The sequence below is a fragment of the Zootoca vivipara genome, chromosome 6 (genome assembly GCF_963506605.1).
Source record: "Zootoca vivipara chromosome 6, rZooViv1.1, whole genome shotgun sequence".
Classification (NCBI taxonomy): domain Eukaryota; kingdom Metazoa; phylum Chordata; class Lepidosauria; order Squamata; family Lacertidae; genus Zootoca; species Zootoca vivipara.
In genome coordinates this window covers 22,138,361-22,163,062 of record NC_083281.1, presented here as the reverse complement: position 1 = coordinate 22,163,062, position 24,702 = coordinate 22,138,361, and the positions used below count along the sequence as shown (strand labels likewise).

At 48.5% G+C, this 24,702-nt stretch overlaps 1 protein-coding gene across 1 annotated transcript in view; it reads left to right on the top strand.

Annotated features, from left to right (window-relative positions):
* GRIK5 (glutamate ionotropic receptor kainate type subunit 5) overlaps positions 1 to 24,702 on the top strand; it is an 84,575-nt gene that overhangs the window by 19,712 nt on the left and 40,161 nt on the right. The window contains exons 2-6 of the mRNA XM_035117543.2: positions 12,316 to 12,451; positions 19,688 to 19,852; positions 22,230 to 22,327; positions 23,061 to 23,226; positions 23,814 to 23,992. Coding sequence (XP_034973434.1) covers positions 12,367 to 12,451; positions 19,688 to 19,852; positions 22,230 to 22,327; positions 23,061 to 23,226; positions 23,814 to 23,992 — 693 coding nt within the window. The 5' untranslated portion in view covers positions 12,316 to 12,366. The remainder of the gene's footprint in view (positions 1 to 12,315; positions 12,452 to 19,687; positions 19,853 to 22,229; positions 22,328 to 23,060; positions 23,227 to 23,813; positions 23,993 to 24,702) is intronic.

The following is a 24,702-nucleotide window of genomic DNA, read 5'->3' as shown; positions in this document are numbered from 1 at the left end:
AAAATGTTGCTCATTTCGCTACGGTCAAAGCAAAGCTTCCTCTTCTAGTTCTGTACAGAACCAATTTTTCTACTATTTCGTTTGTTTTTATTTAAAAAACACACAATTTTTATTGGTTATTAAAAAAAATACTAATATACAATAACCATTCAGCAGTTATCCAGCAGTACAGCTAATTGTATTTGTTTTATCCATTGTCTCTAGATATAAACATTCAACATTCAAACATATTACCGGTACTTAATGTAACCTCTCTACTGAGAATATTGAGTGGTTGGCATGAGAAGATCTTGGTTTCTTTTCAATTTGGTTTGCAAGTCATTTAGAAGTTCATATTTCGAATTAACATACATTAGTTGTGTGGGAATTTTTGCAGCCTTAATTCTGCCTGTTTTTAAAAAGAAGTGTTCTTTTTCATGTTTAAGTTCCAGTTCTCCAGTTTCCTTCGCCAGACATTCTTGTTCTGCTTCTGTGGATTATTTTGATGGCTGAGGTTCCACTAATACAGACTCCTCTGATGGCCAATTTTATGGCATCCCAAGTGGTCGCAGATGAAAGGTTGCAGCAGGAGTTCACTACAAAATACCCTGTGATTGATGAATCCAGTCTTCCCACCACCAACTGATTTTGCAGGAGTAGTGAAAGAAGCTCCAGAACAGCAGGCAAACAGAGCAGGGCTAGTGTTTGACAGTAACCCATACGGAGATGCAATCTGACACTTTCAGGCAGACAGTTTCTGCCTAATTTTTAAACTCATCCAGCGGATGATAGGATGTAAGCTGTTCATGTGTATACATTTTAGCTTTAGGGGTAAAAAAACAACAACAACCAGGTGCAATTTCACACATTAGGATGAAGTCTTTCAAAGTTCCTCTAGTGTTTGCTGAGCATTCCCATTTGTTTGGATCAGTCTTCCCTTTTTATTGTGCTGTAAATGCTTCGCTGGATTCAAATCACCTCCAGGAAGCAGCTCCCCTGGAATGTTTCCAATGCTTTAAAAGTTTTATCCAAGAAGGGGAGCTGGGACAACGCTGTGTCTTTACCGCCTTTATAGCCCGCGGTGAAAATATAACATCCCTCCGTATCTTCAAGTTATGCAAAAGGAGAAAAGTTAAATTAACAAATAGTATTGCTACCCTTTATGCTTTGAATGTAGGGACCCAGGTGGCGCTGTGGTTAAACCACAGAGCCTAGAGCTTGCTGATCAGAAGGTCGGCGGTTCGAATCCCTGTGACGGGGTGAGCTCCCGTTGCTTGGTCCCAGCTCCTGCCAACCTAGCAGTTCGAAAGCACGTCAAAATGCAAGTAGATAAATAGGAACCGCTACAGCGGGAAGGTAAACGGTGTTTCCATGTGCTGCTCTGGTTCGCCAGAAGCGGCTTTGTCATGCTGGCCACATGACCTGGAAGCTATACGCCGGCTCTCTCGGCCAATAATGCGAGATGAGCGCGCAACCCCAGAGTCGGTCACGACTGGACCTAATGGTCAGGGGTCCCTTTACCTTTTACCTTTATGCTTTGAATGTACCTGGTGAAATATATTGGAGGGGAAATCTCTTACGTTTCAGTAAACATTCCTTAGGTTTTTTTAACATGTGCCTTCTGATGCCTACCGTAATTCCCCACCCACCCCTGCTCCTGAAGTCTTCTTCCATGTCTGATTCTTCATCATGGGATCAGCGTTGTTGAAGGAGAGGGGATGAGGAGTCCAAGTTAAGTAAATATAATAAGTTCCTCATCTCCGTATGAGTGGATTGCCCAATGCATGACACTATCTGTAGTGGTGATCACCCCACCTATATCTCATGCCTGCCTTTTGCATTTTTTCTGTGTAGAGGTGGAATTCATCAATGTGCCTTTACGTATCGGGACTTAAGTTGTAAAGAAATAACAGCAGTTCGTCTTGCCGTGTAACTTTTTCCAGGCTGTATACTCGCTTGCAAATGGAGATTTCTTGTAGTTGCAAGACTCCTGAAGCGGATCACTAGGTCTTTAGGCCAACGGTTCTTTTGGACCAATTCTAAACAACGCATCAGTGTTGAATTCTGTGATTCATTCTGAACATAGCACTTTAACCAGCCATTTTTGCCATGAAGGGTATTACAGCTTCACGCCCAGAACCCTTGACTAATCTGCTCACTTTTAGGTTCAAGCAGTGGCGGTCATTTTCTACCTCCTCTGTAATTGCAAGCTGAGAGTATTATGCCCCAGCAATTTCAGTTTTCCCACCTGTTTGACAGCTAGATTCACAGCTTCAATGGCTGTCTGAACTACCTTGGTAAGGTTGCCTTTGACTATAGTAACTCGATCTTCCAGAGGTTTTAAAACATCTTTCCAACCAGTGGTTAGATTAGTTCAGAGTCTGTCAAGCTGAGCTGACATTTCTGACAGGAAGAAGCCTGTGACCACTTTGTCCTTCTTTGTCAGTTTCAGCTCCTTGGCCGCCATAGCGGGCCTTCCTCTTTGCTATCTGACAGGACTTTTGGCTCAAAATACTCTCTCAGGTTTCGCTCCGACTACTTGTTTCTTGTTGCATGTACTCCGTGTAAACATTTGTCCTGATTTCAGAGAAGTCCTCTTTTAGTGTGTGATGAGCTAAAGATTAAGTGCTGGGGAGCGGAGCTGGTGGATTGCGCCTCCCATTTTCTTTCAGTGACGTTAGCATAGCTTCCCCTGCATGAAGAAAACGTTGCGCACTGAATTTATGTGGGAATATTCGTTTCAATGGGCTTACTCTGAGTAGGACTTAGTTGGAGGCAACCCATAGTGTTGGCATCAGCGGCGTGCGGACAATGCACTAGGGAGACTAGGCTACCCCCCTAAATGTTCCCCTTGTTCCTCCTTCTCAAAGCCTTGGAAGCTTTTGCCTGGCTTAGGGAGGGAAGTGTGATGCTCCAATGGGTCCAAGAACCCTCCCACCTTACTGAAGTCCGCCCAGCTTTGGGAAGGAGGCAAGAGGGCTCCAGCATCCTGTCAGAGCCCTGTCACCTCCTTCCTAAAGCCCAGGAAGCTTCTGTCTAGCTTAGAGGGGGAGGTGTGATGCTCACATGTGTGACATCGGGATGCCACAATGCCATGCTCACGAAGTCGGTCCCCCACCATCACCTTTGCAAGCTGGCACTTCTGGCCCTAACCGTTCCCCAATGAAAAATTTCATCGCACGCCACTGAGTGGCATCATTCGTTGTCAAAACTCTTACCCTCAAGAAACGCTTCCTAGATAAGTTTTACCTAACTACCTAATAACAATAACAATAATTTATTTGTACCCCGCCCATCTGACTGGGTTTCCCCAGCCACTCTGGGCGGCTTCCAGGAGCCCCTGTGTGTCTGTCATGGTTGATGTTGCAGAGAATTTGATGTTTGATGTTGCAGAGAATTCTGGGAGCGTTCTCAGTTCCCATGAGGCAATGGGTGCCTCTCTTGGGTTGCCCCACAGGCACTGAAAGTGTCCTTTAGAGCAGGGGTACCCAACAAAATTTTCTCGAGGACCCCTCATCGAGCCACTATTCCTAATCCTAAAATTAAAAAGTGAGAGCCAAATTAAGAGTCTTTTTATAAGAGTCCAGGGAGGAGGGAGGGGAATGGAGAAGACAGGGTACCTGAAGCTGACGCGCGCAAAGCATCTTGGGGAAGTGAGCATTAGTAGAATGCGCACGCTGCCTCTTTGCAAAACAGTAGTGTTTGTAAAGCGCCACCTAACGGCATACAGCAGAACTACTGCCTCATCTAATTCTAGTTTTGCGCTAGACTCTGCTCATGCAGGAAGCGGCCAAAACAAAAATTCTGTTATCATACGAAATATATTTAATATATTTTTTATTCTAATAGCATCTTGCGGACCCCTCTGGCATAGCTCGCGGACCCCTGGGGGTCCCCGGACCACCTGTTGGGAACCACTGCTTTAGAGTAAGGGCAACACTCCCCTGTGTCTGCAGTTTTGCAAGAAGATACACCATGGCCAGCAAGCTGACTTCCGGGGAATTTATCCTGCTGTTAAATGAATTTCTTATTGAGGAACCCCAGAGTTCCTACACCATATTGTGAAAGCTATTGGGGGTTTGGGTCTTGTTTCGGTTTTTAGAGTAGGGACTGGACCTGAGATTCTGACCAGGGAGACAAGCGCAGGTTCCGTCTTTATGATCTGGCTAGCCGAGGAAGGTCCAGCCAGGGGTGTCAGAATTCAGAAACAGGGTGTTTCCTATTTGCCCCATAATAAATCTTATTGGGAGTCACCGCTTTTACACACTGAGTGAAGACTCTCCGTATTCCCTACTGCCAAGCAAGCGCCTGTGTGTATCGTGGGGTGGAGAAAAGAGTGTGTCTGTTGCCGTTTGAACTTTGATGCAAATATTTCTTTTCCAAATGTGCTGTGAATATGAACGACACTCATGCAAGTCAATGAGGAGGAACTTGTCATTAAATATTCTCTTAAGCAGCACCTGAGTGCAGAATCCAAGAATTCGGGTCTGCAGAGAAGGGTTGGCCAGAGGCAATATACAGAGGACAGGCTGGCATTCCTGTCCCTTTTAAATGTTGAGTTGGGAGTGAGCGACTCCCATCTGAGGCGGAGCTTTAGCTGTGGTGCAGGAATACTACTGGAAGCAATAAGCTTTAAAAGTTTAAATAAATAAAAATGGGGGTGGTGTTCATGAAATGTGGATTAAGCAGGGCAGGGAAATACCTTGGCCCTAACTGGGAGTGACTGGAAGTGGCCATATAACATCAGTCCTGAAGGACCTACATTGGCTCCCAGTACGTTTCCAAGCACAATTCAAAGTGTTGGTGCTGACCTTCGAAGCCCTAAATGACCTCGGCCCAGTATACCTGAAGGAGCGTCTCCACTCCCACTGTTCAGCCCGGACACTGAGATCCAGCTCCAAGGGCCTTCTGGCAGTTCCCTCCCTGCGAGAAGTAAGGTTACAGGGAACCAGGCAGAGGGCCTTTTTGGTGGTGGCATCCGCCTTGTGGAACGCCCTCCCGTCAGATGTCAATGAAAGAAACAACTACTGACTTTTAGAAGACATCTGAAGGCAGCCCTGTGTTGGGAAGTTTTTAAATATTTGATGTATTATCGTGTTTTTAATATTCTGTTGGGAGCCGCCCAGAGTGGCTGGGGAAACCCAGCCAGATGGGCGGGGGTATAAATGATCTATTATTATTATTATTATTATTATTATTATTATTATTATTATTATTAAAAACAGAACCTGCAGGTCATCCTGATGCAAAAAAGACAGCACCTATAATAGTTGTGTGGATGACTTAATTCAGCAGGTGTAGCTTGCATGACAAACTACACCTGTTGGAAAGTCCCCTTTCCACAACTACTATAGGGAACCTTTTACAGCCAGAGAGCCACAGTCCCTTCTGGCCAGCCACCAGGGGCTGCATGCCAGCGGCAGGCAGGGCAATGAATACGGATGTTACATTTGTACAGTCGGCTGATCTGCGCTCTATACCTAAGCAAAGATCCAGGAAAGACAGAGGCGCTAGCCTAAGTTTTGGGAACCTCCCTGCTCTGGAAGACTATGTTGAAAAGCGGAGAGTGGAGAATAAGAGGAAGGGGCGTAAAGGTCCTGTGCTGGATGCTGGAAGCATCTGGGTCACCGACTTAGGGAAAAACAGGCCAGTAGGGAAATGTGGGAAGGTTCGCTCGTGAGACGAGATCCTTTCACAGAACGCACAATTGATGTCAGCAGTGCAAGAATCAGCAGTGAAAAGACATATGGAGTTCTCTGGGGGATGCCTTGCAATGGGCCTGGGAGAAGGAGTGAGCTCATTGAGTGAAAAGCCACATTTTGCTGCCTTTATGTTTTGATTTTTTTATTAAGTATTTTGTGCTTTGTTTATTTTTATTATGTAGTTTGTGCTTTGTATACTGTAACTTTGTGTTGTGAAGCACCCTGAGACCTACAGGTATAGGTTGGTATACAAATGTTAATAATAATAATAATAATGGGCTGGTTTATACATACCTTGGGTTGCCTGACCACTGATCCTGCTAGCTAGGGATGATGGGAGTTGTAGTCCAATAACATCTGGGGACCCCAGGTTGAGAAAAGATATCTCTAAAGATTGGTGAGCCATAACTCCCATTATCCCTGACCATTGGCCATGCCTACTGGGGCTGATGGGAGTTGTAGTTCAGCAGCCTCTGGCCGGTCAAAGGTCCCCTCCATCATCTGCCGTTGGCCCTTAATTATTAGCGTGTGGGAAATGGCTTCCTGTTGCTACTCAGGGAGGGAAACTTCTGTTTATTATTCCAGAGGGCTGTGTAGCCACGTCAGTCTGTTACATCCAACGTGAAAGACAGCCCTTTTCTGTAGCAAATCTGTTAGTGTTTTTCGGATCTCTGCCTGTTTTCTTTCTTAATTTGAAGTAAGTCCCTTGGCATTGTCCACAGAAGAGGGCCTGGTGATGTAAATTAGGCATGTTTAGGGCAGAAGGATCAGGCCAACGGCTCAACTTAGTCTGCCAGCCTATTCTTAAAGTAGATGCTTGTGGTAACCCTCAAGCAGGGCCCGGGTTCAAGAGCACTCTGTGGTTTCCAGCAACTGGCATTCAGAAGCGTTGCTGCCTCCAACCAATGGCTTGTAGCCATCAATAGCTCCCTGAATTTGTCCAACCCCCTCGGGACCACAGAGTTCCCCCCTGCATTAGCAAAATAACCCCTCCTCCCTAGCTGCACCAATGTAGGGACCGTGCGTGACAAATGAGGAGAATTTATTGCACAACAAATTGCCCCTTTCCCCACCTCCCGTCCCGTCGCTGACTTTCATCCCTTAGAAAGTGTAAATATGCGGCGCACCAGATTGGGAAGAAAGCACCTTGTAGGAGAAGCGCTGCCATGCCCCCAGGCCACCTTTGGTTGGGCACGCACTTCCCTCCTTTGCTTGGAGGGGCAAGGAGGTGAGAGAGGGCAGCCAAGCTGCAGGTGGCTCTGCCTAGCAACCGCAACATCCTTTTTAGCAGCTTCCTGTTTCCTGGCAACGGTTGCCACGTGGTGCACGAGAGAGAGCCCTCGTTAGCCAAACTTGGCGGCGGCTGCGAGTACCCCCAAAGCGCTTCCTAGCAGCGTGATATGATATCTAGGGGTGTCCCTGCTGCCGGTTCCTGATCGTGTTAATGCAACCCATCTGCCCGCTTGCTGCCGTGCCCTTCTGGCGCCTTCGCACCCTTGGCTGCTGGGGTTCCACTTCCTCCACAGGTATGCCCTGAATGCCTGTCTTTCATTTTAAGAAGAAGAATAAATTAATCTCATTTAAAAAAGAAAAAGCCAAGGTGTTGTTGGACTACAACTCCCATCAGCCTCAGCCAGAATTGCCCCTGGTCAAGGGTGATGGGAGTTGTAGTGCAGCAGCACCCAGAGACACCATGCTTACTTCCCCTTTGCTCTAACCTAGACCTTTCGGTTTTGAAGAGGGAGTAGAAAGTGTATATGCAGCCTTTAAAAAAACACACCAAACCACCCAATAGCTCACTGAGAAATAATAAAATTAAACAACTTTAAACATATTTAAAGTTTATTTATAAATAATTATAAATTATAATTATGAATAAATTATAAATATTTATAAATAGACAATGCTACCATTCAGTGGATTTGTAACTGGCTGGCTGACCGAACCCAAAGGGTGCTCATCAATGGCTCCTCCTCATCCTGGAGAGTAGTGACTAGTGGGGTGCCACAGGGTTCTGTCTTGGGCCCAGTCTTATTCAACATCTTTATAAACGACTTGGATGATGGTCTTGAGGGCATCCTGAGCAAGTTTGCAGATGACACCAAATTGGGAGGGGTGGCTAATACCCCAGAGAACAGGATCACACTACAAAATGACCTTAACAGATTAGACAACTGGGCCAAAGCAAACCAGATGAATTTTAACAAGGAGAAATGTAAAGTACTACACTTGAGCAAAAAAAATGAAAGGCACAAATACAGGATGGGTGACACCTGGCTTGAGAGCAGTACATGTGAAAAGGATCTAGGAGTCTTGGTAGACCACAAACTTGACATGAGTCAACAGTGTGATGCAACAGCTTAAAAAGCCAATGCAATTCTGGGCTGCATCAATAGGAGTATAGCATCTAGATCAAGGGAAGTAATAGTACCACTGTATTCTGCTGTGGTCAGACCTCACCTGGAGTACTGTGTCCAGTTCTGGGCACCACAGTTCAAGAAGGATACTGACAAGCTGATACGGGTCCAGAGGAGGGTCACTAAAATGGTCAAAGGCCTGGAAAGGATTCCTTATGAGGAACGGCTTAGGGAGCTGGGCATGTTTAGCCTGGAGACGAGAAGGTTAAGGGGTGATATGATAGCCATGTTCAAATATATAAAAGGATGCCTTATAGAGGAGGAAGAAAGGTTGTTTTCTGCTGCTCCAGAGAAGCGGACACGGAGCAATGGATTCAAACTACAAGAAAGAAGATTCCGCCTAAACATTAGGAAGAACTTCCTGACAGTAAGAGCTGTTTGACAGTGGAATTTGCTGCCAAGGAGTGTGGTGGAGTCTCCTTCTTTGGAGGTCTTTAAGCAGAGGCTTGACAGCCATCTGTCAGGAATGCTTTGATGGTGTTTCCTGCTTGGCAGGGGGCTGGACTAGATGGCCTTTGTGGTCTCTTCCAACTCTATGATTCTATGATTCTATATTAGGCTACTTAAATTTACACTCCGGCTCTTCCGAGATGATCCCTATCTTCAACTATTTGAAGGGTCACAGAGATAATGGAGCAATTTTGTTTTCTGTTGGTTCGCAGGGTACAACCTAAAACCAGTGTGTTCAGATGATAAGAATGCAGATTTTAAAAACTAAAAATGAGGAAGAACTTCCTGGCAGAAAGTTCAGCAGTGAATAGGCTGCCTCAGAAGGTGGCAGGCTCTCCATCACTGAAGGTTCCAAAATAAAGGCTGGACAGGGCATCTCTTGAGGATGATCTCTGAGGTGCCCTTCCAGCTTCCCACATCCCTGCTAAGCCTCCTCACCCCTCTGGCTATGTGGGCTTGCCTTGGAAGCAGGCATTCTTCTCTCCAACCGGCTCCGGAATACCAATAAGTATGTAGGGCATTAAAAAAAACCCCAAAACAAAATTGAATGCAGAAAGACCCTGCAGCTGAAAGTGGTTCCTGGGGCTCAGCTCGGAGCCCTTTGCTAAAATTAATCCCTAATTAATTTGGAGTAAGGAAAAGATAGTATCTTCCCTTGCAGTGTACAAGGCCTAGCGTAATGCTCAGGCCTTCATTTGAGTTGCAGTTTGCCAGGGGCAAGATGACACTCTAGCTTTGAGCAACAGGTTCCCGGAAGGGCTGCCATTTCTTTGCTTCCCTCTTCCATTTCTGTTTGCTGTTAAACAAACAAACAAAACAAAACAAAACCCAAGCTCCAGCCCTGAGTTAAGGGATGAGGAAGGATGCAAACCATCTTGTCCTTTTTGCTTCAAGGAACATGCTGGCAAAGGAGCAGCACCCTGCAGAACTGAACCCTGCCTGTCAGCTGATGACACCCAGTAACGCCAGCTGATTGACAGGTGGCTGTACTTTGTGGGGGAAGTGGCATTGTGGACACCAAATTGGACACCCTGGCACACTGAGAATGACCTGTGTGTTGGAGGTTCCCGGCCCCTGAATGGCATCATTACAAAGTTTTAACTTAGGATATGATGCATAGACACCCAAATCCACCTTTGCTACTGGCCAGTTTTGCTTCAGAGCCTGCTACAGCTTGGAGGGGAGTTGAGAAGAGAGAATTCCATTGGATCCTGCTTTTTCAGCCCTTGGCACCACCGTGGCAGACCATCCAAGTGTCCCTCTTTTCCAGGGACAGTCCTGGATTTACAGAAGCCGTCCTGGCTTCTGATTTGACCTGTTTACCCTTAGGACATTTCTATTTTCATCGGAGAAATGTTGAAGGGTATGGAGTTATGCGACACCCCCGCCCCGAGCCAAGGAGATAAGTAACTGTACAACCTTTAGAAGACATCTAAAGGCAGCCCTGTATAGGGAAGTGTTTTGTTTTGTTTTAATGTTTAATGCTTGATTATATGTTTTTATTTATGTTGGAAGCGACCCAGAGTGGCTGGGGCAACCCAGTCAGATGGGCGGCATATAAATAATAAAAATTAAGATGGAATAGGACGTCCCTATTTTCATCTGAGGAATGTTGGAGGGTATGCAGCGACTGGGGAAGTGGCACCTGAGTCCTGTTGCGGTGAGGGATGTTCCCTCTTCTGCTAGCCAGGAAGACGGGCTCGGGCACTTCCATGTGAATGCAACGAGAGCTTTGTTTCCAGCAGCAATTGGCCAGTTGCCTTCGGGAAGCCCAGAAGGAGGCCTGAAGGCCAGAGCCCTCATTTCTGTTGTTTGCCCTCCAGCAACTGGTACTGAGAGAAACAGTGCCTCTGAGCACTGATCATGCATGCCTCTCATTTTAGAAATAATCTGCTGTTTCAGCTGGAGGTGCATTTTTCCCTCTCCTCCTGGCTCTTATCTACAGGAATCTTCCTCCTTGCCGTCAAAATGAGCTTGTGAAGCGCAGCACCCCTTTGCCAGCTACTGACCCTTCTCCCTGCCCTCCTTGCCCCAGCCCCCCACTTTTGGCACTCTCCCTGCCCCACCCTGGAAAAAAGGGGAGGGGGCGGCGGAGTCTGATGCGTCTCCCCTTCGGCGAACCTCAGCTGTGCCGTTTGCCCGGCCGAGGCTGAGCGAAAATAAATATTAATGCTCAAGGTGAACGCAGTGCGAGGACGTCGGATGGGGAGTGTTGCTGACTCAGCTCATAGCAGGACCAGCGTCAAGTGCAAGGGGGGAGGAGGATGTTCTGGTCCCTCTGCAGCATCAGGCCTTGGGTGGATGCCCAGAGCTTGGGGAGCGTTGGACTTGGTGGCCATAAGGGGGCAGTGGGCTGCAGAGAGGAGGTTTGGCAGTCGGCGGGGTCTTGGAGGGGCCAAAATACTCCCCAAGTATCCCTCTTTTCCAAGGACAGTTCTGGGTTTACAGAAGCCATCTGTTTTTGATTTGATCCCGGAATGTCCCGCTTTCCCTTAAGACACCCCTATTTTCATTGGAGAAATGTTGGAGGGTATGGAATAGGGCGTCCCTATTTTCATCAGAGAGTTGTTGGAGGGGACATCTTTATTTTCATCTCCAAGTAGTTTTGGGAATCTCCCAAATGAAGCCGGTGAGAACTTCTGCCAGTGGTTGTAGACCAGCCTTCTCCAATCTGGTATCCTCTGGAGATGTAGTCTGAAACTTCCAGAGGGCACCAAGTTGGAGAAGGCTGGTGTAGACAGTTCCAAGCTGGATGGACCAATGGTCTGATGTGCTATATGCCAACTTCCTGGTTCCCTTGCTTCTGGAACCTCTTTTTAGTTGCCCTCCTGGTTCGTCTCCTGAGCTCTGCAAGAGCAGCTGGGAGAGTGGATTAGGGATGGCATGGTTTCAGCAGCTCAGTGTGAGACCTTCAGCAACATCCCCAGGCCCCAGGTAGCTGGTGGAGTTTGCTGCATGCTGGCACCATCTGCAGGTCCTTTGCCTTCACCTTTTTAAACGCACCAAGGCACAGACGTGCAGCCACCCTGATCCTCCACTGTACCTTTGGTTCACCCTTCTCCTTCCCCATTCTGGAGCAAAAGGAGTTTTGCTGGCTGCAGCAGGCAGTGGGCGGAAGAGGACAGGGGGTCAGCAGAGGAACAGGGCATGAGGCTCAGCACCAGGGTATTTTAGGGTCCTCCTTTTAACTGGGAGGATGTGCTTTTAGCTGGGAGGATGTGGTGCCTCTGGTCCCTCAAAGGCCCCTTCAACAGCAGGTGTTATGATGCTGCTGTTTTTGGCATCCGTGTGTCTCGGGAGACAGTGGAGTTCTCCTCTCGGGGTGAAGTCAAGCTGCTACATTAGCAGCACTGAAGTCACCACCCCGGGGTGCAAGCCTGGGTAGTGTGTATTGAGTTCCGGGGCTGCCTAGACAAAAAGACCCCCTCTTGGCCTTGCTGATATGGTCCAAAGGAAAGCAGAGCAAGACACTTGGTACCAGCTTGGCTGCAGGAGTTGCTGTAGGGAGGTCTACAAAGTGCCATCCAACCGCCTTAGGGATTCCGCTCCAGATTTGTGTAGAGCTTACTTAGACTTTTCTTCTCCTGAAGATATTTCGGCAAGGACCAGAGTTTTCTTTCTCCCAGATGGGCTACCTTCCCAGGTTGGCGAGCCCCCTCTGGCCAAGCTATACTGCAAGGGATCGTTATGGGTGTGTCCAGAAGGGGTCGCTGTGCCAAACTCGGTGTGCCCGCTCACGGGGTGTGTTTCTCCTGCCCCTCCTGCAGGTGGCAGCGCGGAGGCCACGGCCGAACTTTCTCCATGAGGAGGGGTAGAAGATGCCGGCTTTGCCCGTGCTGCTGCTGCTGCTGATTCTCGGCTTCGCCCACAAGAGCCTAGAGGTGCTGTCATCTCTGCGCATGGGTAAGTGGGGTCACCCATGGGGTGGGGTGGGGGGGCTGATCTACAGAGCTGGCTGCTGCTGTGGGTGACTGGGTCCTCGGGATGAGGCAACAGGGCTAGATGGGTGGTGCAGGGGGGACCGGGTCGGGTTGGTGCTGGGATGTTGATAGATGTTTGGAAAGGATATATTTGTTAGGTATTACCCTTCCTCGCGTTTGTGAGTTCAGCAGAGCACCATCCCTTTGCAGCTTAAAGGGGAAGCTTAGATAAACCAGCTTTAGCCTTTTGGTTTAAGTAACTCATGACGCTTTAAGCAAGTCTGGGTTTTCCTTGTCTTTCCCCCTTAAAACAATAATCAGTCTTGTAAAAGGTAAAAGTGGGACCCAGGGACCCAGGTGGCGCTGTGGTTAAACCACTGAGCCTAGGGGGTTGTTGAATGGTGGTGCAGTGTGGGGTCTTGAGGGAGAGGGTCTGGAGTTTATCTCAATCCCTCAGTGAGAGTGAGAGTTGGGGGTGCAGCAGCCTGAGTGAGGGTAGGGCTTTTGTCCATGGGACACACATTTATATGTTGGTCATGGGTTGTATCCCGCAGAATACAAAGTATGTAAGCATCTGACCAGCACAAGGATTTCTGCTTCTGCAATAGGGTCGCAGGTGGCGCTGTGGGTTAAACCACAGAGCCTAGGGCTTGCCGATCAGAAGGTCGGCGGTTCGAATCCCTGTGACGGGGTGAGCTCCCGTTGCTTGGTCCCAGCTCCTGCCAACCTAGCAGTTCGAAAGCACGCCAAAATGCAAGTAGATAAATAGGAACCGCTACAGCGGGAAGGTAAACGGCGTTTCCATGTGCTGCTCTGGTTTGCCAGAAGCGGCTTTGTCATGCTGGCCACATGACCTGGAAGCTATACGCCGGCTCCCTCGGCCAATAATGCGAGATGAGCGTGCAACCCCAGAGTCGGTCATGACTGGACCTAATGGTCAGGGGTCCCTTTACCTTTACCTAAAAGGTAAAAGTAATATTTACTCGCTCTTAATTCTTTTTTGAAGAGTAACAGATACAGCAGCTTTGTCCAGGCAGGCTTAAAATGGTAACCCAGCTACAAAGACATACTGTATTTTTTCGTGTATAACACTCCCCTGTATATAAGATGCCCCCTCTTTTTGGGGACTCCAAATTGAGAAAATGGGAGGAGATTGCCCAGAGTTGTTGAGCATTTTTTTTTTGGGGGGGGGGAGATTGCCCAGACTTGTTGAGCTATTTTTTTGAGGGGGGGGTTGCCAAAGTTCGCTCACCCGCAGGACCAGCACAGCCAATCGCCCGCCCAACTGCCGCAGCAGCCAATCGCCAGCGGACCTTGCAGCACCCACGAAAACACCGCTGACAATCTCCTGCTCGCGGCAGCCACCAATTGCCTGTCCTATCTCTCCACTATCTGTGTATAAGACGACCCGCAATTTTTTGCATATATATTTTATTATAAAATAACCCAGTCTTATATGGAAAAATACGGTAACTTTAGTTTAAGATGGAGCCTGAGCATTGGAGCTCAGACTCAGTTGATGTTCTCACATTTCTGTCTTGGTGATGAAGGTGGAAGAGTAAGAGCGATAGAGAAAAGAGGATGAGCCCAGGCAGGTAGGAGAAGTTATATGGCTACTGACGCCCCCTTTCAGGGCACAGTGGGAATGTCTCTCACAGAGGTCTCTCCAGCAAACTTACAGGAAAACTCTGTGAGCTCCAGCTCCTATCATGTGCCTTTCTAGCAAAACGTCACTTGTTGGTTTGAGTGCACTTTAAATATCCGACAGCCATTTGACAGCTCCATTCTCCATCCTTGCGTCCAGGTGGCTGCAGGGGGAATAAATCAGAACAGGGAAAATGTGGGGAATGGAAAGACATTTCGTGGGGTCACGTGAAAGCAGCTATTGATCCGGTTTGATTGCCTTTCTGCTCCGCTTTCCATTCAAATGAACCCCAAAGTGGCTTACAAGCAATAAACAGAAGCAGCACCGGCAGAACATTATATAGTTACAGCACAACTCAGAAAATATAATTAGCAGATAATCAATAAAAACAATTACACAACAAAACTGTAACAAGTACGCTAAAGACCATTACATTCAGAACCGCTGCCACTGCTACCACCCCCAGCTCAATCGTCTTTTGCTCTACACAATCCATTAAATCACAGAATCATAGAATTGTAGAGGTGGAAGGGACCTCAAGGGCCATCCAGTCCAACCCCTTGCAATGCAGGAATCCCAAGCAGACCATGCATAACAGATGGCCAACAGACCTCTGCTTTAGAATCTCCAAGGAAGGAGAGTTGACCACCTTCCAAGGGAGTCTGTACGACTGCTGAACAGCTCTTACCATCAGAAAGTTCTTCCATATATTTACTTGGAATCTCCTTCTTTGTAACCTGAATCCATTGGTTCAGTTCCTACCCTCTGGAGCAAGAGAAAACAAGCTTGCTCCACCTTCTATGTGACATCCCTTCATAAAATACACACCTAGCATACAAGAGGACAAAACACTCACAACAGAACCACACTGTAACAAGCACCCTGTCTCCGACGCACCAAGGGTGCAATAGGATTGATCAATGAGGTGAGCACCTCCTGCAGATACCATCTCATCAGGAGGTCCCTTCCATATGATACAGGAATTGGGCCTTTAGTGTGGTGGCTCCTACCCTTTGGAACTCCCTCCCACTACACGTCAGACGGGTGCCACCTCTATTTTCTTTTGGGCATTTATTGAAGTTATTCCTTTTTCAACAATCCTTTTCAGTAGGGATCACCATCCTGATTTGCTCATGTATTGGATTCGAAATTGTTTTTACATACGAAAGCATTGTTTGATTCCTCTATCACAATAGTTTTTGCGTATGAAGTTGTGCAAAGTTCTTTTTCCCAGTTGCTGATGATTCTTTTGCAAAATTGCTTGGAGATCTTTAAAGGGAAGCGATTCATCAATGGTCCCCCCAACCCTCCAGAGCAGAATTGGGGAAGGATGTGAGGGAAGGCAGTGTGTGTGGTAAAGGTAAAGGTAAAGGGACCCCTGACCATTAGGTCCAGTCATGACCGACTCTGGGGTTGCGGTGCTCATCTCGCGCTATTGGTCGAGGGAGCTGGCATACAGCTTCCAGGTCATGTGGCCAGCATGACAAAGCTGCTTCTGGCGAACCAGAGCAACACACGGAAACACTGTTTACATTCCCGCTGTAGTGGTACCTATTTATCTACTTGCACTTTGATGTGCTTTCGAACTGCTATGTTGGCAGGAGCTGGAACCGAGCAACGGGAGCTCACCCCGTTGCAGGGATTCGAACCGCCGACCTTCTGATCGGCAAGCCCTAGGCTCTGTGGTTTAACCCACAGCGCCACCTGCGACCCTATTGCAGAAGCAGAAATCCTTGTGCTGGTCAGATGCTTACATACTTTGTATTCTGCGGGATACAACCCATGACCAACATATAAATGTGTGTCCCATGGACAAAAGCCCTACCCTCACTCAGGCTGCTGCACCCCCAACTGTCACTCTCACTGAGGGATTGAGATAAACTCCAGACCCTCTCCCTCAAGACCCCACACTGCACCACCATTCAACAACAACCCCCCAAAAAACATAAAACAACAGAGGGATTGATATATCTATGCCCAACAAATTGGCAGCAAGACCCACCCTATCACTGTTCCCCAGCAGTTCTGCTCCAGTGAGAGTTGAAAGGGTAAAGGCCCCTTAGGGCAGGATTAGAGGGGCCAGGATCCATCCATGATAGACAAACCTCAGCTAGGGTTGCCGATTGTGTGGCTGCTGCATGCTGTACATTCAAGTCTTCTGAAGCTGGAAGGAAATGGTTGGATTTTTCGTCCTCTGCCAGAAAAGTGGCAAGGGGGCGTGATCTGACAAAGGAGCAGTGGGCTTTCCTACCTAAAGCTTTCCTACCTAAAGCACCCAGGGGACAGTCCTGCCTGCCATCTTCCTCCTCCTCACTCTGTGTTGCCCGTGCAGAACTAATCAGGGAGGAAGGTGGGGGACAAACCCAAAATCTGTTGTCTGTGCCAGATGTTGGCTGTGGCTCCGGCGGCTGTGGTCCTCTCTGCTTTCCACCCTCCCAAGTCCAGCAGGCACCATCTGCCGCTGCCTGAAGGGACGCAAAGGGCCATGGCTCAGTACGCCTTTCAAGCAGAAGGCCCCAGGTTCAATCCTGGGCATCTCCTGCTACGGCTGGAAGAGACTCTTGCCTGAAACGATGCCAAGCCACTGCCGGCCAGTGTAGACAGTCCTGAGCTAGATGGACCGAATGGTCTGGATTGGCACCAGGCAGCTTCCGATGTTCCTCTGAGCAGCAGCCCATGACCCTCTGCTTTCCCGCTGCTTGTCAGTTACAGCCCCTGGTTCCCTGGCATCAGCTGCCTTCTCCAACTCAAGCACATCTGGTGGGGCTGGTTTCTGTGTAGCAGCAGCCACTTCTACTGGCTTCAGGCACTCCTGAAGAGCATCATGTGCAGATGTTAGGAGGCAACAGTGCTTAAGTCTGCACCATCAAAGAGCCATGTGCTGCTTGCTTTTTGTTGTTGCTGCTGCTGCTGCTGCATGATAACCAGGTGGCTGTTATTTTCTGGTCAGCTGGCAACTCTACTATGGTGGAGGCAGGGCTGAGATGCCATGGGAAGGTTGGCACAGGATGCAGGTGGCATGGTCTGAAAGCTAAGCTGGTCTGGGTCTGGTCAGCGCATGAGTGGGTCAGCTGCCTCAAACTCCACAGAGGGAATAGAATCGCAGGATCGCAGAGCCACAAGGGACCCTGGGGGTCATCTAGCCCAACCCCCTGCAATGCAAGGAACCTCAGCTAAAAGCATCTATAACAAATGAAACAAATGGACAAATGAAGAATGGGCAGGACATGCGAGGACTCCGTGGCAGCTTTCCACCAAACCAATTTAATGGCGCCTCCAAATCTGCCACTGAAATGGTATCACTGGCAGTGTGCATGCTGGCAAACCCTCAGAGGGCCACATGCTCAGTGGGTAGAGTGTGAGACTCTTAGTCTCAGGGCAATAGGTCTGAGCCTCACATCGGGCAAAAGATTCCTTCTTTGCAGGGGGTTGGACTAGATGACCCTTGCGGTCCCTTCCAACTCCGCAATTCTACGATTCTATGATATAATTCTATGTCAGTGCCAGGTGGGGCCAGCAGTTAAAATAGGCAGAGCAAGGCATTAAATTGTAACCGTACAGTAAGTGAGCTTCTACATACACCAGCATGCATATTTCTATCCATCCAGACAAGCGAGATACACGATTAGAATTTAATGACGCATTCCAGCCAGGCAATAATAAAAAATAAAAATTCTGGGTGTGAAATAGGGCCAGTGTGTAGCCTGAACCTATTTTTGAGGGCCGAACAGAGAGTCCCATTTGGTCCCTATGACCCCCCTAACCCTGTGTTGCAGGAAACACATATCATGTCCATGCACTACTGTACAGTGGCTGAATTCAAAAATAGGGCAGGGCTTCTGCACCTTTAATAGTAGTGCAAACATCGAAAATTTCAGCAGGGCTAGCAGGCATGATACAACTAAAGGTACAGGAGCCCTGTGCCCTTTTGCATCTGGCTACCCTAAGTGCCTTAAAGGAGGCACTGTAGTAGCTACAGGTGCATCAGATGCTCTCAAAAAAGGTGTGAAGGTGCTTGCCCTTCCTTCTTCCCTTCCTTTGTAGTTGGAAGTGCACTGCCTGCACGCCCAGAGCTTCCACTTAGTTGTCACGGTTAATGGTCATTGGCAGAGCTCTCCCCCTTCATTACAGGAGTCCTGGCAAAACGTGTCATCTGCTGTCATTGCTCTCTGTGGAGCTAGTGATGTTAATTCTGGGGGAAAGGAATGTTCTGGGATAAGGAGTAGTTTCCTGGCACTCTGTGCTCCTTAGGAAGGCTTGAGTAGTTTAAAACAACTTTGCGGTTCTACCGTAGTTGGTGGGCTTTAGGCAACCATTACGCCAGAGATGTTGTTGGACTCCAAGGCCCATCAGCCCCTGCCGGTTTGGCCCATGACTAGGGCTGATGGGAGTTGGAGTTCAGCAACATCTGGAAGTCCACAAGAGTTCCATTCCTGGTCAAAGCCCAGTGGTTCTCAAACTTTTTCCTCTGTGCCACACTTTCAGAAGAAAAATTCGCTTGCGCCACACCAATTTTTTTTTATTGATAATAAATGGAGGACCAAAGATTGCATGGTGAGATTCAGGGAGGGCAGCTTTAAAAATCAGGTTTGAGCCAGGCATGCCTTTGACATTGTAGGGGCTGGTCCTTTGGGGCCACTGGAAAACTGCCCCACCAATCTCCTTCTGCACTCAGCAAGCCATTGCCTGCCATCTCACTTACAACATGCCCAGTTGCCTGTTCTTCCACTGTAGTTTCAGATTTGCCCTTGTAGAATTGAGCAGGGAGGGAAAATGGGGACAAACCCAGAATCAGATGACTCTGCCTGTCATTAGCTCTGGCTGGAATGTTACTTAGGGTTTTTTTTTGCTGTTGTTATTGACATTATTATCATTATTATTTGTATCCTTATTTTAGAACTTCTTATGATTTACGTGAAAATCGTTCAGTTTCATTGTGTACTTGTTTATTTTTTGTTTATGACTACTTTTGGTAGGCTTGTAATTATGCAATTTTTTAAAATTTAAATTTTTTAAATTTTTTTAAAAAAGCTGTCTTGAGCATGGCTTTAACTCTGGAAAGGCAGCCTACAAATAGCATTATTGACTGGTTGGGTGTTTGGTTGGTTGGGTGCACCTCCCCTTGGCCTCCCTGTTTTCAACCCTACCAGACCCAATGGGCACCAACCACCACTGTTCCTCACTTTATTGAGGATGAGATGAGAGATGGAAGCATTGGCAACAATGATGATGGCTGAAATCTTACCATCCCTCGAATCTCCCTGAACAGTAGTATCGGATCCTTGGTGCCATCCGGCATCCAGGCCAATAACGTCTCCTTGGAGTTGAGAAACTGACACCCTAAGCTCCTCCAATCCCATCAGGCCTGATGGGTGTGAAAGAGTGCCATTGGCCACCTACTTTTTACCCTCCTGGTCCCAATGGGCAGAAGCCCCCCCCCCCGTTTAGGGACCCTTGGGTGCTCATGAGTGATGTTTGCAGAGGAGAGATTTTCCACCGTGAGCGGGCCGGGCCGCAATGACCGACTTCTTGCTTTTCTCCCCCCCCCCCCGCCTTGCTGTCCCCCATGACCAGCTGCCATTTTGGACGACCAGACAGTGTGCGGCCGGGGGGAGCGACTGGCCTTAGCCTTAGCACGCGAGCACATCAACAGCATCATTGAGGTGCCTGCCAAAGCCCGAGTTGAGGTGGAGATCTTCGAACTGCAGCGGGACAGCCAGTACGAGACCACCGACACCAGTAGGTTGTGTGTGTGTGTGTGTGTGCCCGTGTGCATCACTGGAATCTTAGGCTCATGGGGGGCAGGGGAGGGGCTTACCTCACAAAGAATATTGTAGAGTTGGGAGAGGGTTCCAAAAATGGCAACTGAGATGATCAACAGGATGGAGAGACTCTCCCATAAGGAAAGTTTACAGCGTTTGGGACTTTTTAGGCAAGTAAGGCAAGTAAGATACAGTGGTACCTCGACTTACGAACGACTCAACATCCGAAAAAAAACCGTGGCGGTTTTAGATAGGGATTTTTCGACTTGCAAATTTTTAGATAGGGATGCTACGAAATTTTCCATTTCCAATGCATTCCTATGGAAAATCGTGTTTCCAATGGCGTTTTTTGACTTATGAATTTTTCGACTTACGGAGGTGCCTTCGGAATGGATTAAATTCGTAAGTCGAGGCACCACTGTAGAAGTTTGTCCAGTTATGTATGGCATGGGGTAAATCGATAGAGAAAAGTGTTTCTCCCTCCTTCATAACTCCCCCCTTCTGTGGTTTCCAGTATTCAGAAGCATTACTGCCTCCAATTGTGGATGAATAATAATAATATTATAATGATTTATTATTTATACGCTGCCCATCTGGCTGGGTTTCCCCAGCCACTCTAGGCGGCTCCCAACAGAATATTAAAAACCCGATAAAACATCAAACATTTAAAACTTCCTTAAACAGGGCTGCCTTCAGATGCCTTCTGAAAGTCAGATAGTTGTTTATTTCCTTGACATCTGATGGAAGGGCGTTCCACAGGGAGGGTGCCACTACCGAGAAGCCATCCAGGCCCGTCTTTCCTATTGGGGCTACTGGCGTGTTGTGCCAGGGCGCCGCCCCCTCAGGGGCGCCCCAGCGAGAGGGGGAGCTGCGCGGCTTTGCTGGCGGCCTCCCTTTTCCCTGCGCACCGGCCACCATGCTGCAGTGGACCTCCGGCAGCCGCAACGCAGCGCCCAGCCTGGGGGGGTGTCCTCGCCGCCGCCTCCCAACTTTCCGCAGCTCTTCCGAGGGCAGGTGCGTGGACTTCTGCGGAGCGTCTGTTCCCCTCCGCGAGTCTCTCTGGCCTCGCACGCGAGAAGTCCATTAGCCTCTCGCTCACGCTCTTCCCCCACCCTTGCCAGGTTGGCACGTGGCTCTGTGTGCGCGCGTGAGTGTGTGTGTGTAATCCTCTCGGAGTACTGTCCCCACCCGGCCGCAGCCCTGCCGACGCCGTCCTGGATGCTTCTCATTGCCAGCCCTGCCCAGCGTAGCCCCTCGCCTGCTTCCTGCCCCTTCTGCGCTCCCCGCTCTTCCAAAGAGGGACGAGCCCGTTGCTGGAATCAGACAAGCCGGGAGCGCAGCAGCAGCAGCAGTAGGAACTTTGGCTCCGGGAGGACTTGCTGTTCGCCCGTCTGTTTCTCGGAGGCCGGTGAGGAAGCTTCACGTTTTGAAGCATTAAAAAGCAGAGTCAAATCATAATATGACTTCTTCTTCTCCCCATAAACGTATCCCTCTTGCTCAGAAAGTGGCTAACTTTTTTTCTCCATCCTGACGCATATCCTAAAGTGGAGAGGCTATAGGTTTTTTTTTAAAAGGGTGGGGGCACTGCAGACGGCCCTGAAGCCATCAATAGCTTTCTGCTCCATGAACTTGTCTTTGAAAGCCATCTAAGTCAGTGACTGTCACTTCCTTCTCTGGGAGAAAGTTCTATAATTTAACTACGGTATGTGCTGTGTGAAGAAATACTCTCTTCAATCTGGCCCATTCATCTTCACTGGAGATCCAAGAGTTATGGCATTAGGAGAAAGGGAGAATAGCTTTTCCCAAGTCACATCCTCTACACCTCGGATCATTTTATAAACTTGCTCCATGTCATCTTTTCCTCCAAAGTAGAAAATCCCAGATGCTGCCCCATTTCACCATAGGGGAGGGTAGCTTTTGGTAAAAGATGAACTGCAGCCCAACGGAAACAGTGCTGTATGTAGGTTGTGAATACAGGGCAGTGGGGGGACAGGACGGGACGGACAGCACCTTCTTCCATTCCCTGACCAGGTGGTAAGAGCTGAAAACTTTGAAAGGTGATGCAGACGGTTTGTTCAGAGGTTTGGGGCAGCAGTTAGGTGGACAGAATTATAGCCAAGGCAACTTAATCATCCTCATGGCCAGCTGTGAGAGCCAGCGGGTGGGGATGTTTGTGTCCATGTTATAGGGTGATCAGGAGGATGTGAAAAGGCAATTTCCATGAGGTTAAGTGTGCAATGCCATGTGGCTTTGCTCAGGTGGTCTGGGTACAGGTGTGAGAACAAGTTGCAGAATACAATAATAATAAATCTGTATAACCTCTTTCTCCTGTTCCCTTTGCCCCCGCACCACAGTGTGTCAGATCCTGCCCAAAGGCGTAGTTTCTGTCCTGGGCCCAGCCTCCAGTCCGGCCTCTGCTTCCATTGTTAGCCACATCTGCGGGGAAAAAGAGGTAATGGCACCTCCACCATCTTCAACACTATTCTAATTTTCTGAGATTGTGAATTTCGGTTTTTTCCTCAGCTAATCATCACAATTACAACAAATAAAGGCTTGACATATCTCGCTTTGCATGTCATGAGTCTATCTCCTATACTGGTTTCACCTTTTAAGTTGAATTACTGAAATAAATGAACTTTTCGATGATATTCTAATTTTCCGAGTTTCACCTGTATAATGACATTATTATTACTGTTAAAATCATTACCTGCCCTTCACCAACGGATCCCAAGGCAGGTTACAGCAAATTAATTAATTCAAATTAATTCAACCGTTCTGAATTAATGGTTGCCTAGGAAAGCCTGTTTAAAACTTTAGGAGCTGCTGGGGTTTCTTATTACAGACCCCATCCTTCTCTTCATCTCTGTCCTAACTCCTACTTGAAGCTCCGGCTGCTTTTAAAAATTTTCTCAACCTCTTTCTGCAGTCAGTGACAGAAAGGGGAGGGAATCTGGTTCGGTAGCCCACCCAGTATATAATAGACTTCCCAAAAGGCTTTGATTGCTTTAAGCAGTCTATGGAACTGTAATTAATTTGCTGCATGTAACACTTGTCACAAGAGTTTTCTGTTCTGCAGAACCTGGTCTAAACGAAGACAGCCTGTGTGCCGACTTCTCGGCTGCAGAGGAGGACATGGGGATGCTTATGTTAGCACTGTAAACAAGCAGCTTCTTTCTCTGCTCTAGATCCCCCACGTGAAGGTGGGTCCCGAGGAGACCCCCAAGCTGCAGTACTTGCGCTTCGCCTCCGTCAGCCTCTACCCCAGCAACGAGGACGTCAGCCTGGCCGTATCCCGTATTCTCAAGTCCTTCAACTACCCCTCAGCTAGCCTCATCTGCGCCAAGGCTGAGTGTGAGAAAATGTGGCCGAGCTCTTTGGCGGGGAACGGAGAGGGAAGAGTGGGAGGGGGCAAATGCCGTGCTTGTGAGGCGGGGCCAGAGGGTAGCCAATCAGATTTCACAGAGGTGTGAGCCATAGGGATGGAAGCGGTTTTCAAACATCACACCTCTGGCTTTTTTTTTTGGAACTTTTAAAAATTAAGTGTTTTTAAATTAAAATACTTGTTTAGCGCCATGCCTAGTTTGGCCCCAGTGACGAGATGTGAAGAAAATGGAGCTCCTTCACTTCCTTAAAAGCTGAATGCTGGCAGACTTGGTCAGGGACCCCACTCCATAGTGTTGGCACCACCACAGAGAAGACCCTGCTTTGACTACCTGAAGCCCTAGCCTCATTCAAAATTAGTATGCAAAGCAGGGCTTCCTATACTATTGTTCTGGGCACAAGAATATATATATAAAAGCAGAGGTGTTCAAATGCCTTTATGTCCTGATCGGATGGTTCCTGGGCCAAGTCCTAAGCTCTGAAGCCAGGCAGGTTGGGTTGGGCTCTGGCTTGGGTGAAATGCTGGCGCAACCCCTTGTTCCTTTTGCATCCACCAGGCCTGCTGCGATTGGAGGAGCTCGTGCGTCAGTTTCTCATCTCCAAGGAGACGCTGTCCATCCGGATGCTCGATGACACCAACGACCCGACGCCGCTGCTCAAGGAGATCCGGGACGACAAAATCTCCACCATCATCATCGACGCCAATGCTTCCATCTCTTATCTCATCCTTAAGAAGGTGAGGAGAGGCAGTGGCAGGCAAGGGTTTTAGGGTGCCCTGTGAGAGGTGAACATTTGATGACCCTCCTCAGCCCTCATGCTCCCTTCCCAAAGGTGGGTAAGGAAGCGCCTCGTTTTGGAATAATAATAATAATAAATAATTTTATTATTTATACCCCATCCATCTGGCTGGGTTACCCCAGGGTGTGAGACACTGGCAGGGTCCTAGAGCCCTCCCACCTCCTTCCCAAAGCTGGGAAAGTGCTAACTAGGCTTTGGGAAGGAGGAAGGGGGACTCTAGGACCCTACTGGAGCCTCACACCTCCTTCCCAAAGCCCAGAGCCTTGTTTACAGGGCTTTGAGTTGGCGCTCCCTCTGCTCAGCACATGTGTGCCCTGCTTGCAGAGCCCTAAATCCGCCCTTTGGGAACGGGTGGGGCTCTGCTGTGGGCAGAGGTGGATGATGCCCCCTAGGACTGGCAAGGTGGAAAGCAGGGGGGCCAAGGGAAGGCGGAGCCAAGGACAGTAGTTTTTTCTGTTTCTTCTCCTCCTCCTCCTCCTCCTCCCTGTTGAGTTCTACAAGAGGCAAAACCAAGATGAAGGAGGATGGATATGGCAGCCAGTGTCACCCCTTGGCAAGAAGGCAAGCAGGTGGGGGGGGCTGGCTGAGGTCCATGGGGCAGGGCCCCTGCCTCCAGCGACTGTGGGGAAGCTTGTGCCATTTTCAGTC